At 44.8% G+C, this 16,883-nt stretch overlaps 1 protein-coding gene across 1 annotated transcript in view; it reads right to left on the bottom strand.

The window, feature by feature from the left end:
• Positions 1-1,913: 1,913 nt before the first annotated feature.
• CRISPLD2 (cysteine rich secretory protein LCCL domain containing 2) overlaps positions 1,914-16,883 on the bottom strand; it is a 30,257-nt gene continuing 15,287 nt past the window's right edge. The window contains exons 7-15 of the mRNA XM_066557297.1: positions 16,520-16,678; positions 15,133-15,193; positions 14,325-14,391; positions 13,230-13,360; positions 13,050-13,093; positions 12,062-12,134; positions 11,302-11,377; positions 6,895-7,028; positions 1,914-4,967 (exon numbers count right to left, since the gene is read on the bottom strand). Of these exons, the coding sequence (XP_066413394.1) occupies positions 4,913-4,967; positions 6,895-7,028; positions 11,302-11,377; positions 12,062-12,134; positions 13,050-13,093; positions 13,230-13,360; positions 14,325-14,391; positions 15,133-15,193; positions 16,520-16,678 (800 nt within the window). The 3' untranslated portion in view covers positions 1,914-4,912. The remainder of the gene's footprint in view (positions 4,968-6,894; positions 7,029-11,301; positions 11,378-12,061; positions 12,135-13,049; positions 13,094-13,229; positions 13,361-14,324; positions 14,392-15,132; positions 15,194-16,519; positions 16,679-16,883) is intronic.

Below are 16,883 nucleotides of genomic sequence, written 5' to 3'. Positions count from 1 at the left end.
CTCAGCACGGGCTGAGGAGCAGCCAGCAGAAGGCAAAACAACCAGCAAGGAGATATTTGTGCCTGAAGCAGCAAGCAGAGAGAGCCTGGCTGCTCGTTGATCCCCAAGGATTCCCAGCAATGTGGGAATATCAGATCTGCCACCCTCACTCAGGTCCTCGTGGGTTTATCTTTCCTTTTTTCCCCTCTACTTTCCTCCAACCTGCCAATCTTTATGCCTTCTGTGCTAAAGCAGAATCTGGACCCCCACCCCAGCTGGGAAAAAAATAATCAATATTTCTCCTGGCTGTGTGTTTCCCCCTGAGCCTTGCCTTACCTAGTTTTCATGCCTGTTGTACAGGAAGAGGCACAGCTCTGATTGCTCCCACTTGTGATATCACCAATTTCTGCTGCACAGGCAGAGGACAAAGCCCAGGGCTCGAGCAGGAGGAAACAAAACCAGAGACAGTGTCAAAGGATGGCAGGCTGACCCAAAGGATGGCTTAGGTTCAGCCCTAAATTTTTAGTATTTTGCTCTTTCGCTCTCTAGGCCAACCAAGACCTAAATTTTAGCACAGAACTCACAGAATCATAGAATGGATTTAGTTGGAAGGGAGCTTAAATACCATCAGGTTCCAAATCACAGTGTGGGGCATTTTGTAGCACCAAAAAATAAGATATCAAACAACTGTTGCCATTAATGGGATGCTCTAGGCAGCCTCACAATGACCAACAGCCTGAATTCCCCTCTCTGCTTACCTTGAATTCCTGAATTCCCCTCTCTGCTTACCTTGAAGCTCTGCTTAGGAAAATCTTCCCAAATGCTTCCAGAGAAGGAGATATTTTTGCAGCAGTAAAAATGGGGGAAGGAAAGTACAGGGTAAATGCAAATGGGCAGTTTGGAATTGGAGAGCATGCAGGAGCACCCATGAAACTTGCCTTTGACAGAAATCACTGGCAGGGCAATAATGAGGTATTAATAATTAATTAATAATCTCATCAGTCCTAGGCTGGGATTTACAGGGAAATATTGTTCAACCAGAACTGCATCAGCCCAGCCCTGAAGTAAAGCAAACATCTCTGGATTTAGCATTAATCCTCTTGTATAGGTAATGAAAAACACAAATTTCATGGCCTGGTCAATCAGGACCCCATCCCATGGCCCAGCCCATATTTTTGGTCAAAACCCATCTGGTGCTCATTGTCTGGAGGATGAGTTATGAACCTCCCTGTGTTGCTCCTTTAACCAAATGGCGTTGGATTACCAGGAAAAATCTTGGTTTGATTTGTGGTGCTGTCAGCAAGGATGAGCCTGGAGAAAATTTCAAAGGGAATTGCAAAATCTGAATACTTTTCCTTTCAAAAAATGAATTCACACCAGCCTGCTCAGGTGGGGAGGAGTTCACCTCTCTTGTATTTTGCAGCACTAAATCATTAAACACTATTTCTAGCCCATTAATCTAACTCAGCCCTTACGTTGCAGGGATTCAAAGACAGGCAGTGATTTTCCCTTACTCTCAGCTTGTTTCACTAAGAATACCTCTTATTTTTGATGCCTGGGTACTGGGCAGTTTATTTGTTTGTGGAACAGGCTTTGCACATCCCAATCTCATTTGGAGTCTCCAGGGGACAATCTAGTCCCCAGGAATTATCCCAAATAGCTCTTCTAAACACCAACCCAGCTCTGGCTGAGCATTAAAGACAAGGGAAGCATTCATTCTGGGAAGGTTTTATTTCACAAATAATTCAGAAATCAAAAGAAAATGGAAGGGTAGGGAAGAAAAGATATTTTACAATTCTGTATTTAGACAAAAAAAAATCTAGTTTATAAACAACCACGGCCCCTTGGAAAACATGCAAAGGCACACAAAAATTTACAAGTAACTTTTATACATAGGAAGTAAAATACACCATTTTTCATAGAAAAAAAAAAAAAAGGAAAGCAACTCTATGAACTGGCCCTAAATATTTTGACTGCACAAGTGACAAACTGGAGCCTCCTCAACCAGCTGTTGGCTGGAAGTCTTAAAATAAGGAATGAGTGGAGCCAAGGCTCTGGATTTCACCCTGGTTGTGTTTCCTGGAGGTTGGGCTGAGCCAGGTGTTCTGCAATGACCAAGCCATTGCTTCCAAACCCCAAATTATTGGAAAAGAACAACCAGGCAGCACCAGCTTTGGCCGCACCTGGATGCTTGAGGTGCCTACAGGTGTGCTGAGCTGGGGCTGAGGAGGAGAGGGCCTGGTGAGATACAGACGTGATGCATCTTTAAGCTGCACTGAAATATAGCAGGCTGAGAAATGTCTTGGTATCAGAAATAAAATCTGTCAATATTTGGCTAAAAAACTGGTACTGTCCCACCTATTCATGAATAGCTAGCACACATGATTGCAAGTCATTGATAGGTCATGACTGCCTTGGAGGACCTGATCACCCCTAATTCTGGGGGAGGTATGTTTAAATTAATAGCACCCAGGACCTCGAAAAATATTTGTGTAGTAAAGTCACAATTTCTCTTTTGTACAACAAATACAAAAATAAACAGATACAGACTTAAATTAACATCGGTTTCTAAAAATCCAAACCAGTTGGCTGAAGATAAAAATACGCAATTGTAACTTGAATTAAGCATTTTAGGATATTTCTGTTGGAATAATAACCCTTCCCCTGTCCCTTTTCTGTCACCTAGGCACATCCCCAGCTGTTTGGATTTTTATGTGCTCTCAGTAATCCCCTGGGTTTTACTCCAAGAGCCCTCACAGTCCTTTCCATCACCTTCCATCCGTAATTTTCATGGATCCCACACTAGAGTCGAGGTGTTTTATGTGCTCCTGCAGTCCCCATGAACCTGACTGCACCTCTCACTCTCTCCAGTTCCATTCCCAGCCCATTTGGCCCAGGATTCTGGGATTTGGTCCCAGATTCTTGCTGCAGTTCTGGATGGGCTGGGACCAGACCATGCTCACCCCAACACTTCACAGCGGGCAGAAACGGGGGAGCTTCTCCTCACTGCCAACATCTCAAATGCTCCCAACCAGCAGCTTTTCTAGGATATGTTCCAGCTGGTTTTAACACCAATTTATTTAGTAAGAAAAGGAAATGGTTCCGTTTTCCTATCTAAAGTCAATACTGTACACCTTGGACGACAATACTACATAAACAAAGATGACATGAAGGTTCACTTCTCTCTATCCACCCCAAAAGTGGCTTTTCTGTGCAGCATTTTTGGAGACAGTGAAATGCAGCTCCAATTTCAGGTTTTACAAAAGGTTTCTTTCCAAATTCAGATTTTATGGAGAAATAAATCCCAGTGGTGGGACAAACTGAATGATAAATGTCATTTAAATGCCATTTCCTTGCTAATTTCATGGTGTTTACAGAATTAAGGAATTTAATCATAGAAATGCTTATGTCTGTCTAGATTAAACCAAACATGTTCTGGGCCTAAGAGCAGCAGTGAAACATCTGCCAAACAGAGGGAAATATTTTCCCATTTGTTATCCAATACTACAATTCAGTTATTGAATGGAAGGACTGCACATTTACAAAAACTGAGGAACCTCTGTTGGCTTTGTCTTCTCATGACTGATGAAGTTACTGCATGTGTCTCTATCAAAAACCCACCAGATTTGTGTTTAGACCAATCATAAAAATTCATTTCCAATATGAAGCAGAGCACGTCCTTCTGCCTTAAAAAGGCAGCTCATGCTGAGCCCTTCTCTTTGAAATGCATTTGGGTGCACGTCAAGACAAAAATATCAAAATATCAAAATAACACCATTACAACACCTTATGAGTTTTGCAAAACCCACCATCCTGGATATCAAATACCCACAGGTACAGCATTGTGTTGGCTTCACATTTGGAAATTTTTGGAAAAATTAATCTGCCCCAATTTATGCTGCATCATTAAAGTCTCAGAACTGCGCACACCACAAGGAGCTTCACAAAGGGAAAGTGAACCTGTTTCCTACAGATGCAACCATTCCTAGCAGAAATAAGATTAATTTTATCACTACTCAACTACTATAAAACAACCAGCACTGCTGTATAAACCAATACACTGCATTTAACTGAAGTTATGGCGTGGAGTATAGGATGAGATGTGCCAGCACAGGAGCCCCAATTCTCTGACTGCTCAGAGGTTGCCAAAATACCTGGGAGTGTTTGACCAGCAAACACCAAACCTGCTCTTTGGATGATCTGGTGGCCTCATTTTCTGCAGTGAGGATCTCTGCCACCGTTTTACACCCTGCTCCAGGCCCACAAAACTTTAATTTTGGCTGCCAAGAGCATCCCCAAGCCCCATCGTTTGAGCTACCCAGCAGCCTCACAGAGCTGCTGCACGTCACCTCAGTGGGGAAACACCACTTTTTATGCTTTTTTGCACAGAAACCATCCAACACACACAAAATCACTCTGTCAAAGCCCATCCTGTCCCCAGACAATGCAATTTTTCAACGAGTTTCTCATTTCAAAGTGCCCAGCGCCTGGACAGCCGCTCACTCCCGAGTCTGCTCATCCTCACACCCATCCCAGGACAAGCTTCACACCCTAAAAACACCATCCAGGGCCAGGCTGAGATCCCTGAATCTGCTGCACATGGAGCCACCACCATCCTGTGTAGCAACACCTCTGGTAAAACGAAACTTAGAACAGTTTATGGTCGCTGAATGCCCCTAGAGAAACAAAAAACACGAGACAAAAAGATACAACGCTGCACGGGTGCGATGAGATGCCAACAGCTGAGTCAGAACCTGGGGTCTTTTTTTGGGGTTTTTCTTTTTTTTTTTTTCCCCTTTTCTTTTGGAATTCCCTGAAGGAGATGGGCAAGGAGGGTACGGGCAGAGCTGATGCCGTTCAGAGGAGCTTTTGGCGTCTCTGGAGATCAACAGAGAGTTCTCCCAAAGGAACCTGCACCTTCCCTGGGGGCTTTTTACTGCTTCACAGCAAAGATTCGGAAGGCATTCCCATCTGAAGGGTTCTTCAAGCTGGAGACGAAGAAAAGAGGAAAAGAAAACAAACATGGAATGAATCAAGTGAACACAGACCCAAACAGGCAGCTCTGAGTTTCCCCTATCTCTTTCCAACCAGGAGCAGGAGAAAGATAAAGGATGAGAAAGAAGTGGCACAAATCCATGGTTGCACCTTTTTTTTTTTTATGTTTTCAATCCAAATCTGTAGTGCTAATGCCAAAAAAAAAGGAGCTGGAAGACAACAGGTTCTCTTACAGCCTCAGCTTTTATCCAAGGAACACTGTGCTCCCTTGTGCAGAGATTCATGCATAAAGAGGAATATGTTTTCCTAAAAAAAACTGCTGTCAAATAGGCTGGCAGGTTCCCAGGGCCTGTCTGGCTTGGCTCCTAGTGCTGGGAGTGGGAATGGCCCCATCAGCTCATGTTAAATGAGAATAAATACAGATATTCCTTTTAAACCTGCAGAGGTGTCCCCAGCTGCTCTGACTCCGAGCTGCTTGGGGTGACTCTGTGCATGGGGAAAGGGGGTGTTTCTATTCCCAGGTCCTACAGCACTGAAAAAACCCAGGAAAAATACAAAATTTCATTTTCCCACAAAATAAACATTGCAACAAGTGTAAGGACACAGTAAATCCCGAAGGAAGTCTTTTCCCATACCTGTTTGGGTGTGTGTCTTTACCCAGGGTTATTTCCAGAGTCCTAAAGGGTGAGGGTTCACCTTAATCTTGGAAAAGCTATTTCACTGTCTGCTGGATCTCACAGCATGAGGCTGCTCCTTATTGCTGAGTGTAAATAACACTTTCCAAATCTTAATCCCCACTGTGAGAAGGTCTCTGGTTTCCCTCACCCTCCAGATCAGCCCTGGCTGCTCACATTGCTCATCCCTGACAGGGGTGGGATTTATTCTGAGCTAGGGCACAGTTTGCCATCCCAGTAAAAAGTTGTCTTTAGGTATAAAAGATGAGTGAAAGCAAGACTGAGATAAAAAGAATTCAAAGAAACGGGAGGTTTTTCACCCAAATCCAAGTTATCCACTTGGAAAATGCTGACCCTGGTAATCTATATTAAAACCCCCATATTTAACAGCTATAGCTTTCCTGTCTTAGTCTGCTTTTATTTCTTGAGATGCTCTAAAGCATTCTGGAATATCCATTGTTAGGATAAAATGAGCAAACTTGATAAAATTCCTTATACTCTTCATAAAAGAAGAACTGCACAGAGCAGACAGAGTTAGCAGTAACCAAAAACCTCCCTAACTGTGGGAAATGTTGTACTTGTGAAGATAGCCCTGAGAAATCAGTGCCATCACACCAATATCTGAAAAAACACATAACAGATTGAAAGGGAAGTCTCAAATTAGGAAGGAGTGGATGAGCTGTGACTGGATTGCTGTGGTCATGAGGAAGTGCAGGATGCTGGAAGCACAGATTTGCAATTGGTCACTGAAACCAGCATGGTTGGCCCTGGAGAAACTACAAAAAACCTACAAGGGTGGCAAATTAATCTTCAAAAAGTGTTTGATCATGTCTCAAGAAGTTAATTTACTTCTTTCAAAGAGAATAGAGGACACGAATGAACAAATGAATTCCACACCCAGAACTGAACGGAAATCCAAATTACAAACCCCAAATCATGACCTGGGCTGAGAGCTGACAATACCTGTGCTTACCTCCTGATGTGTTAAAAACACAGCAAAACGTATTAGCATGGACTTGTGCTGTGACAAAATCTAACAATGTTTGCTTAACAACATTTCACAGCAGCCTGAACACAGCTCCTGGCTGGGCGAGGACAGCACGCTCCATTTCCTTGGCTGCCACAACTCACAGTGGCACTGGGAAGCCACTCCTTCCCAAGCCTGTCCAGCTGATATCTGCTGACCTTCCCAGGCACCTGAAAACACCGGAAAAGAAGAGGGAAGTGCACAGGAAGGGGATCCCACCTCTCTGACTGGACGCCGTTCCTTAAGGAGCCCACGTAGGTTTTCTTCTTCTCCACAGGCATCACGTCCACAAAGCCTCCTCTTTCGTCTGAAATGACCCCTGCATGCACTGCAGTTTTGCAGATACTGGAGCTCTGGAAAATATTTAATTGTTTTGACTTACGCACTGTCTATATTTTATTTACGAAGACTTATCAATTCCAAAACAGGGAATAGACAAAGAAACATTTATGGAACAGTTTTGTCCCTCTTTTGGACAAACTAGGGACTAGATCTTGTGGGTATGTCATAATCTCTGGGTGAAAGAAGATCCACCATCACCACAGAGGAGAAGCAGATTTTCCATTGTTCTGAGGTGGAGCTGCCCCTGTGAGATCATCACAGAATCATGGAATGGTTTGGGTTGGAAGGGACCTTAAAGATCTTTCCAGTTCCATCCCCGCCATGGGCAGGGACACCTTCCACCATCCCAGGCTGCTCCAAGCCCCATCCAACCTGGCCTTGGACATTTCCAGGGATGGGGCAGCCACAGCTTCCCTGGAAAACCTCTGCCAGGGCCTCCCCACCCTCATAGGGAACAATTCCTTCCAAATGTCCAGCCCAAACCCACGCTTCTTCACCTTATCCAGGGCCAAGACTGAATTGAGGAAATTTTCCAGTCAGTGCCTCTTGGGACTGCACCAGAGAAACCTCTGAGGTGAAACCCTGTGCCACTGACAGCAAAGGTTATTCACACAATTGCTTGGAAAGCAAATGCTCCTCCTGAATTAAGGTAAATGATCACTAATTATCTGGGACAGCTCACATCCTTCTTTCTAGGAAAGACAGAAGGGCTGCCCCCTTTGTCTGGTGTAGTTTTTTGGATGGGCATTACCCCATTAAACAGCACCAAATGTGGAGGGAGATTACACTTCTGGAAAGACCAAAGCTTCTCTGTTGCACATCCCAGATGTGCAGAGCCAGAAGAGCTGGAGGAACACAAACCAGCAACAACTGATGACTAAGCCCCCAAAACATCCAGAAAAAGGGAGCAAAAGCACAGAAAGCTGAGGGATAGTGTAAACTTGGCCATCAGCTCTTTGCAGGGTTTACATGCAGCGAGCTGGAAGAACAGAAAGGAAAAACCAACTCTGCACAGCAAAACTGCAGCAGGTGAAAATCCCAAGCCCAGAAATGCCCTGATTGCTAAAAATCCAAGTACCACAAAACCAGTGCCAAGTGCAACTGTTCCCGTTGTGTAAGTAGGATGCAGCCCATGCTGCCTCCCTGCCACAGCCATATATGGCAGCTCTTGTCCCCTATATATATATTTATCACTTTGGATGGCCTATCTCTTGGCAGCCCTCAGAGTTTTGAGTGCTGGTTTGGCATTTTGCTTCTATATATGGTCAATGGAGCAAGGGAATGCTGTGTTTGGAAGATATGCAGTGAATTTGCCCTAATATGTGGTGGGAAATCTATAAATCTAAAACTGGCTCGTAAAATTAAACTGTCCTGGATCAATTTGCAGCACTCTCCACTGGGAGACATCCTGAACAATGTTCTTTTCAAAGCATTCCTGTTATTTTTTTTTCCAGGACTTGCTGTTCCGCCGCTCACTCAAAGCTTTGACCAACAGATTTACCCCAAACCTCCTCTTATCACTCTGTTGGATTACAGCCCTCTCATGTCCCAGGCCACGCTGTGCTTTGATTAATTAATTGCAGAGCTTTTGGAAGATATTACAAGAATAAGGTTCAGGAGTACAGCAGCATGGGCAATAAAACAGTTTTCCATGGTGAGGCCCCTTGGGATGCTCAGGAGACCAATTCCTGATGAAATGAGCCCCAGGGCACACACCATAAAATGACAACACATTTTATAGTGGGTCATTAACAATGTTCTCTGACTATGAGCTTAATCACCCAGAATTTCCTCGCTAGTGTGACTGATTTAATCATTAAGTTCATATCTCCCGGGAGCTGACTCCCAACTCAGTTTGCTCTGGTGACAAACTCCTGCCTCTGTGCAGGCCTTCCATCCATCCATCCATCCATCCATCCATCCATCCATCCATCCATCCATCCATCCATCCATCCATCCATCCATCCATCCCTCCATCCTCCTCCAAGCAATCACTGTACAACTGTGGATAAAGCCTTATCTCAAACGTGGGCAGCTGTTCTCTTTCCTGGCTCCACAGGGTTCCTGGGCAGGGATGGGATGGGTTTCCCCTGCATGGTTATGTCACACCAGGTGCCAGGCAGAGTGACAAATGAGAGTCTCACGGAAGTCAAAAGCTCTTTTACAACCTCCATAAAGATCCCTGGCTGTTCCCACAGCTCCAGGTTGGACAGGGCTTGGAGCACCCTGGTCTATGGAAAATGTCCCTGCCCATGGCAGGGGATGGAACTGGATGAGCTTTGGAGCCCCTTCCAACCCAAACCATTCCATGGCTCTATGATCCCCCCAGAACCAGGCCTGTCCACTTTTACCATTGCATATTTCTTGCATTTTTTCATTTACCCCAAAATTCAAGTCTCCTCTAGGTCCCTGTTCCACAGCCTTACTAATTTCCCCACAAACAAATCCTTGAACTTTTTTTTAAAGCAAAGTGCAGACTGGAAATGGGGATAAATGCTTCATTGTCTTTTAGGTAGCTTATTTAAGAAGATTCATTTGGAGCCCAGGTGCCCCCAGGGCCACGAAGGTGCCACACTAGACATGAAGTTGGTTTCCCAAAGCCCTCCCAGAAGACCAGCACTTGTCTCATCCAGCTCATTGCCTGCTTTAATTATTCCCCAGCAGTGGGTTGGGGTTAATTCCCAGCATCCTGCACAGGCCTTTCTCCCTGGGAAAAGCCTTTCCCCAAATTCTCCTTGTGTGGTGTGGTTATTTCTCTTCTCAGTTTCCCATTCTGAGCATTCCCAGCATCCCACCTCTCCCTTTGCAGCACCCTTCAGAGTCACCTCAAACTCTTTGTGCCACCTGCTTTGCCACCAACCTCAATTCTTTCCTGGCACCTCCACATCACCCTGCTTAGCACAGTACTCCAGAAAAAAGGTTAACCAAACCCTCGAGGAAGTGGCCAAATACTTTTTTATTACTCTTGCTTTTTGTTTTTCTCCCAAGCCACCATCCATGCCCCCGTTTCTGAAACAATACCCAGGAGGGAGAGTAGGAAATGGGTTCATTAAAGGACACTAATCCTTTTGCGTCAGTGCAGTGCCAGCCTGGGATGCTGCTCCTCACCTAATTCCTTTGTAATCACAGGCCCTGTTCAGGGCTGATCTGAGGGAGGTTTGTCCTCTGTAAAAAAGACAAAACTATTTCCCATTTCCTGCAGGTGGGAGCATGCAGGAGGCAGGTACTGCAGGGAGGCAGCTGCTCCATGGATTTGCCTGTGAGCTAGTCCAGGATAACCTGTTTGTGCAGCTCTTCCTTCAAAAAAAACTTCTTCTTGAGCAAAATTAAAAATAGTGTGGGGTTGTTTTGGGTTTTTTTTTTTTTGAAATTGCTTTCAAAATTGCTTCTCCAAATTACTGTATGATTCCTGCAGGATGGATTTTCTCAGCAGTCTGCAAAGCTCCAGGGTGACCTGAAGCTGGGGGTCCACAATCTGCTGACTGCTTTCCCCAGGTTTTCTAAACCAGGATCCTACAGGCTACAGGGCAGCCAGGGAGCTGGCATTCCTGAACACAGCCCCCGATGGAAAACAGAAAATGAGGAAAAAAAACAAAATAACCAGACACCCACAAATGGAAAAACATTGAGGCCCAGTTTTTAGAGGCCTAATACTAAGAGATTTTAAGAAAATGACTCTGCCTAGTTTTAGCATCGATTCTCTGCTCATCCCCACCAGCAAAGCTCAGAAAAACAAACCCATAAAAGCAGCTCACACACTTTCCTTCTTTCCACTGCTCTGAGCTCTGCCCTGGCTGCTGAGAAGCTGTTCATCTCCCAGAAAGAGGAAGAAAGGGGAGAGAGAGGTCTTTTTCTGTCAGCTCCATAGTGTGATAGGATGGAATAAAAGCCCTTTGGTGCTCACCTATAAATTCCCAAAATGCTTTAAACGAGTACAACCATTATTTCACAGCCAGAGCCCAAAGGCTTGGGGAGGTTAAGGGATGTGACCAAATCTCAAGGGCCATGACCAATTCTTTAGGAAGCAGTCAGTGCTGGAGAGTAGAAGGGCTCACCAAACCCAACTCAAGGAGTTGTGGAGCGACACATCCCAACCCTTCCAAATAAATCAGTGTATGGAGACCAAAAGGGCTCCCCCAGCCTGCTGACCCCATCCTTCACCCCCTTTTGCCCATCCCCACATGGAATAACCACAAAAGAGTCTGAATTTCTCCCCTGAGCCCCAGAGTGAGCCCAGCTGTGGGACAGGGCAGTCAGGATGGGCAGGGAGAGGTTTGGACTCACATCGGCGTAGACGTTGGTGCCGAACACGGGCGCCCAGTACGAGGGCTCGTCCTTGCAGTGGGCAGGGCAGTAAATCCTGGAAAACAATGAATGCAGATTGATTCTCCAGAGCAGGGGTGCACAGGAAGGCCAGCTGCATTCCTGGGAGATTTCGAGTGCCTGCATCTGGTCTGCAGGTGGCAACAGTGAATTTGATTATTCGCTCCCCTCAGATGACATTTGGTTGCTGCTGCAGAGCTGCAAATAGAGGGATTTGGACCAGGAGAAGAGGGGTTGGTCTTTTATGACCCTTTCAAGGGGGATTACTTGTATTTTTGCTCAATTCTGTGCACATAAATCTCTGCCTGTGTTTGTGCCCCCCTGCCCTGTCACTTACTCCTGCACATTTTCCAGAACAAACTTCTTCCATGTTTTAAGGTGGAAAGGAAAACATCCAAAAACATCCAAAACCCAGCAAATGCAGAAGGAAAAAGACAACACGTGTGCATTTGCACACTCACACATGAGAGTGTGCTGGGACAGGATTGTGCAGCCTGGCTGATATCTTACTGAAGCCATCCAAAAACATGAAGTGAATTTTCTACAGTGATGCCAAGAAAAGCATGGTGGTAGGAGGAAACACCCCATTCCCAACCCCCTCCTCCAGTTCAACCAGTATGATCAGCTCTTCTCGCACCAGCCCTCAAATTCAGGGCCCTCAGCATCTCTGTTAAGCTGCCCCTCCCTTAGGACAGAGGTTTTTAACCCAGATTTGTGTTACCTTGGGCAGTGGCTCGCTGGCTTTTTGAAGTGGCACAGCTCAGCTACTGTGGTGTAACAATCCAGAGTCTGTGCTGCCAAGATAAACGTGGAAAGGCAAATTATTAGACCCAAAAGCTCAGGCTGCTGAAGAAAACACAAGTCAGAGCCACACAATGCATTAGGTGGGACCCTTGAGCACCAGGGGGAAAGCTGCTCCAGCAGCAGGATCCCAGGATGGGGCTGAGCTGCTCTCCAGCAGGAATCCTGGAAATTTTTAAGGCCACTGCAGTGTGGCCTTGAAAAGGTCACAGCTTTCAGAAGAGACAAGCAGCTGATCCACAACACCTGGGCTTGCTACAGCTCCAGATGTGGAGCCCAAATATCCTGACACCTGCAGCTCTCCCTGAGAGGGGCTGGGGTGGATCTCATCAAAAGGATGGTTCTGCACTGGAGGAATTTTGCAAAGATATTCAGAAAGTCTGAATTGTTTAAAAAGTAGAGCAGTGTATATTTATATGCCCATCAGAAATGCAATGACTGACTGTTAAAAACTAATTTCACATGTATTGTGTTTTTCATTTCATTACTGCACTAGGACATTAGCCACTATTTTTTTTTTCTTTTCAGTTTTTATAAGAGTTGACAAGTGACTGAAGCTTTTAAAGATGGATGGCTCAACTTCCACCCCTTCACTATCGCAGCTGAAGCCTGGACCCCACCGCGATCCATCAGCAGGAGATGCTGCTGGAATTGGCCCATTTTCACCTATTTCTCTACCCTCCTCCCAGGAAAATGAGGTGGGTGGTGGTGGAATTGCCCAGGGTGGGTGGGCAGTCACTCTAAGGCTCTGATCACCCCAGACCACCACTCCAGGGTTTGGTTGTGGCACAGAACCATTTGACACAACCACTGGAAATGACAAAGAGCCCTGAAAGGAATGATGTTTTCAAGTATCCCATAAAACTCCAGCAACATATATTTTTTCCCCCTCAATATTTAAAACTTACTTGTGACTTTGGAAACCATGAATGCATTTGAAGGTTTGCTTTTCCTGTAAAACAAGCAAACAAAAACAAAAATAAGCAGAGTAGAATTATTTGGACCACTGTGTCTACATGAGAGCAACAATGACTGAATATTTGCTTGTTTTTAAAGGTAATACCAACAGCTTTTGGTGAGGGCAGTACCTGAATGACTCCACACCATTCCTGGTGGACTTCACAAAAGCAGGTGTCCTCCCTTTCCTGGTGATATCCACCAGCCCTCCCTTGTTGTCCAGGATTCCATAGTGGATTGCAGCACGACATATGCTGGAGGACTGACAAGAGATAAATAGATGTGAAATGAATCAAATCCAATAAATCCCATTCACAGAGCAACGCTGCCCAACTGCTACGTGAAAAACAGAGGAGAAATGAAACCACCACCAGAGCACCAAGTGGAAAATAAGCTGAGTACACTCCTTTGGAATCTGGTTGTTAAATCTTCCTCTCCCAATACAGATTCTTTTATTACTATTATTTTAAGCGCTGCCTGGTTGAATGGCAAGATTTTATATTTTTCAAATAACAAAACCATACATTTAAATACAATTTAGAGGAAAAGCAGTGTTGGAAGTGAGCGACCAGTCTGAAATATTTCCAGTTCTCGAGAAAATATTCAAACCCAAAATATTTCTGCTGACGCCACTTGGAGGGGTTGGGTGTCTGCAATCACAGAATTTCCAGGGCAAAGACACATCAGGGGTGATGCAGTCACGCACCAACAGTTGGAACAGGGAAAGAAAACCTGATTTTACCCAAAAAAACCCTTTTATCTTCCAACTTCCTTCACCCCAAAAGCAGTTTTGATGGGAAAGTGGTACTATGCTTTATTTATAAATTATCTTACTAATTTAAGATCAAGCAAAATATTATTTAGTTACAAAATTTAACAGTGGTTTTTATATAAAGTTTCTGTTCAGGCGACAGCTGCCCCCAGGAGCAAAGGCATCTTTGTAGGAGCTGCCCATTAATGCTCATCCCTCACTTTCCATGGGTGTCCGCATTAAGGACATTTCCTGACAAAATCACATCTGGAGCCACTTTGCCTTCCCAGACTCTGTCCCTTTTTTCAACAGCAAGATGAGGAAAATGCAGATAATCTTTATTAGCACCATTTTACAGCACCACAACCGGAGAGTATGAAAAGCCAAATTACAGCAGAACGGCTGGCATTCCCCATTTCTGTCATTCCCACTGCCTCCCACAAATTACATCCAGGAGCTATTAAAAGGTACTTACACTTTCATAATAAAATGTTCCAAAGATCTTTCCCTTACTGTACAAGCAGCCAGCTGGGCACAAATACCTAGTAAAGATATTTATCTTTGAGGGTGGTGAAAAACAATTCAAGAAAAACAGACTTTGACTCTATTTCGCTTAATAGTCATTCCATTCATTTCACGTAGCTCTCCTGTTTTAAAAACAAGATTGCAAAATAGCTGCTTTTTTAAAACAGTTGCTCCACCCTCCTTAAGAGCCCGACCAATATTTAGGTTCTGTGGATTTGGTTTTTCTCCAAGTGATAAACTGTCCTGTTCTCTGCAGAAACCTTAACCAGAGGTTCTGGACTGGCTGGGAGGGGACAAGCCATGAATTATTGGTCTGCCTTGGGCAGCAGTGGAATGCATGAAAAAGGCTCAAAAAAATGACTGTGCCGAAATTTATTAAATTATTTTTGACACCTGAAACAGTGGGTTGAAACTCTTCATGGCTGAGTAAAATCATGCAAATCACCTTATTGCCAGGCTTGGCTGCAGGCTTGAATTAAGAGACATTTAGGGGGATTTTTTTTTTTGTTGGGTTTTGGGGCTTTTCCTAAAGAGATCTACCTAGAGAGTCACAAAAAATATGTAGTGCAGCCTATCCTGTGTTTGCAAGAACTGAGTAATATCTAGCAATAAAACATAAATATTTATTTAAAATATTATATATTATTATAATATTATTTTTAATATTATTATTTATTATAAATAATTTATAGCAATAAAAAGTAAATATTTCTTTACTTTTCCCCTCAGCACTCCAAGAAGTATCAACAAAACCCTACCTGTTGCACGTTGAGCCTCTGCATTTGTCTCTCATCTTGGTTTCACAGGTAATGACTTGTGCTGGGGAGGGAAAAAAAAAAAAATCAAATAAATACATTTTTTAAAAAGGAAATTGCTCAGCCTGCTCTTGAGCTACAGAAATAAGCAAGCTCCACACATCTTTCCTGGAGGTCTTTGGTGCAGCAAGATAAAATCTGATTTTATCCAGCCTGGAGCAGTTGGTGCCTCCTTAGCCCTTCACCTGAGACAGGTGTCTTTGGAATATTAGCGAGGAAGATGCAGCTGACAGATGAAGGCTTTGATTTACAGCCCGAGGTCTGCACTCAGAGCTCTCATTCTCCTTTTAATTACAGACTCTCCAGATGCTGGCTGATAAACTTGAAAAGGGCCCTCTGGCTCGCCCCACCTTGTTTTCTCAATAAGTGTCTTTTAATTAACAGCGGTTGGAAAACAACTCAGGAAGCACCAGCAGCTCCACAAACAACTTCAGAAATAGTCCCCAGCAAGAAATAAAGAGGAAACAAGCCGTAAACCCCAGAAAAGCTGTGAAGAAGGTTAAGTGCTGAGTATAGAGTTTCTTAAAGGTGAAATAAAACCAATATTTCCTAAATGCATTACTAATTGAGGGGACTTTTGGCACATTGATATTTTATTGAGATCAGGAGGACATGGACTGCTGGAGTCAGTCAGAGGAGGTCACAGAGATGCTCTGAGAGCTGGAGCCAGGCTGGGAGAGCTGGGGGTGCTCACCTGGAGAGGAGAAGGCTCCAGGGAGAGCTCAGAGGGCCTAAAGGGGCTCCAGGAGAGATGGAGAGGGACTGGGGACAAGGGATGGGGGGACAGGAGCCCAGGAATGGCTCCCACTGCCAGAGGCAGGGATGGATGGGAGATTGGGAATTGGGAATTGTTCCCTGGCAGGGTGGGGAGGTACCCAGAGCAGCTGGGGCTGCCCCTGGATCCCCGGCAGTGCCCAGGGCCAGGCTGGACAGGGCTTGGAACAATCTGGGACAGTGGAAGGTGTCCCTGCCCATGGCAGGGGTGGGACTGGGTGGGCTTTAAGGTTCCTTCCAAACCAAACCATTCCTGGATTCTATGAAATGACTGAAACAAACACTGAGGACTTTTACAGATCGATGTGCAGAAGGTACAGGTTGTTTTTGAGAGCTTTGCTCATCACTTTTAGCAGCTTTCTGCACAGCTGAAATGTTCACACAGTGAATTTTCACACAGATCACCTTTCCTCCACTCAAACATCCTCCCAGTTCCTTTGTCCCTGAGCCTCCTCATCACTTCCCACACCCTTTCCCACTGAGCTGCTCCAAAACCCATAGGAAAAAGAAAGAAACAGAGAAAAAGAGAAAGAAAAAGGGAAAGTCTGTGTCTTACTCATGTAGGATTCTGGGGTGATTTTCTTGGCCTTGATGGTTTTGCTGGGTTTGTTTTCTGGAAGGTGGAACTGCACCGGCTTCTGCTCCGCCACCTGCGGGATCTCCACCTCGTTGGTCTCGTCTGTCTCAGCAATGATGGGATCTTCATAACGGTGATCTTGGCAGAAAAGGGCATTCAAAATAATCACAGTGTGCTCACACTGGTGGGCAAGTCAGGTTCATGTTCAGTGGGGATGGTTTGGTTGGACAAGGATCTGCTTTTAAACAGCTGGGAGATCAGAAATGCCCATTGGAAGCAGCTCAGGGCTATTGCCAGGACACTCCTCCCCTGCTCCTCTGCACATGAAGCAGCATTTACAGCA

Source organism: Molothrus aeneus, chromosome 11, assembly GCF_037042795.1.
Source record: "Molothrus aeneus isolate 106 chromosome 11, BPBGC_Maene_1.0, whole genome shotgun sequence".
In the NCBI taxonomy this organism is placed as follows: Eukaryota; Metazoa; Chordata; class Aves; order Passeriformes; family Icteridae; genus Molothrus; species Molothrus aeneus.
Note: the sequence above shows the minus strand (reverse complement) of the source record. Positions and strands in the feature narration are given on the sequence as shown.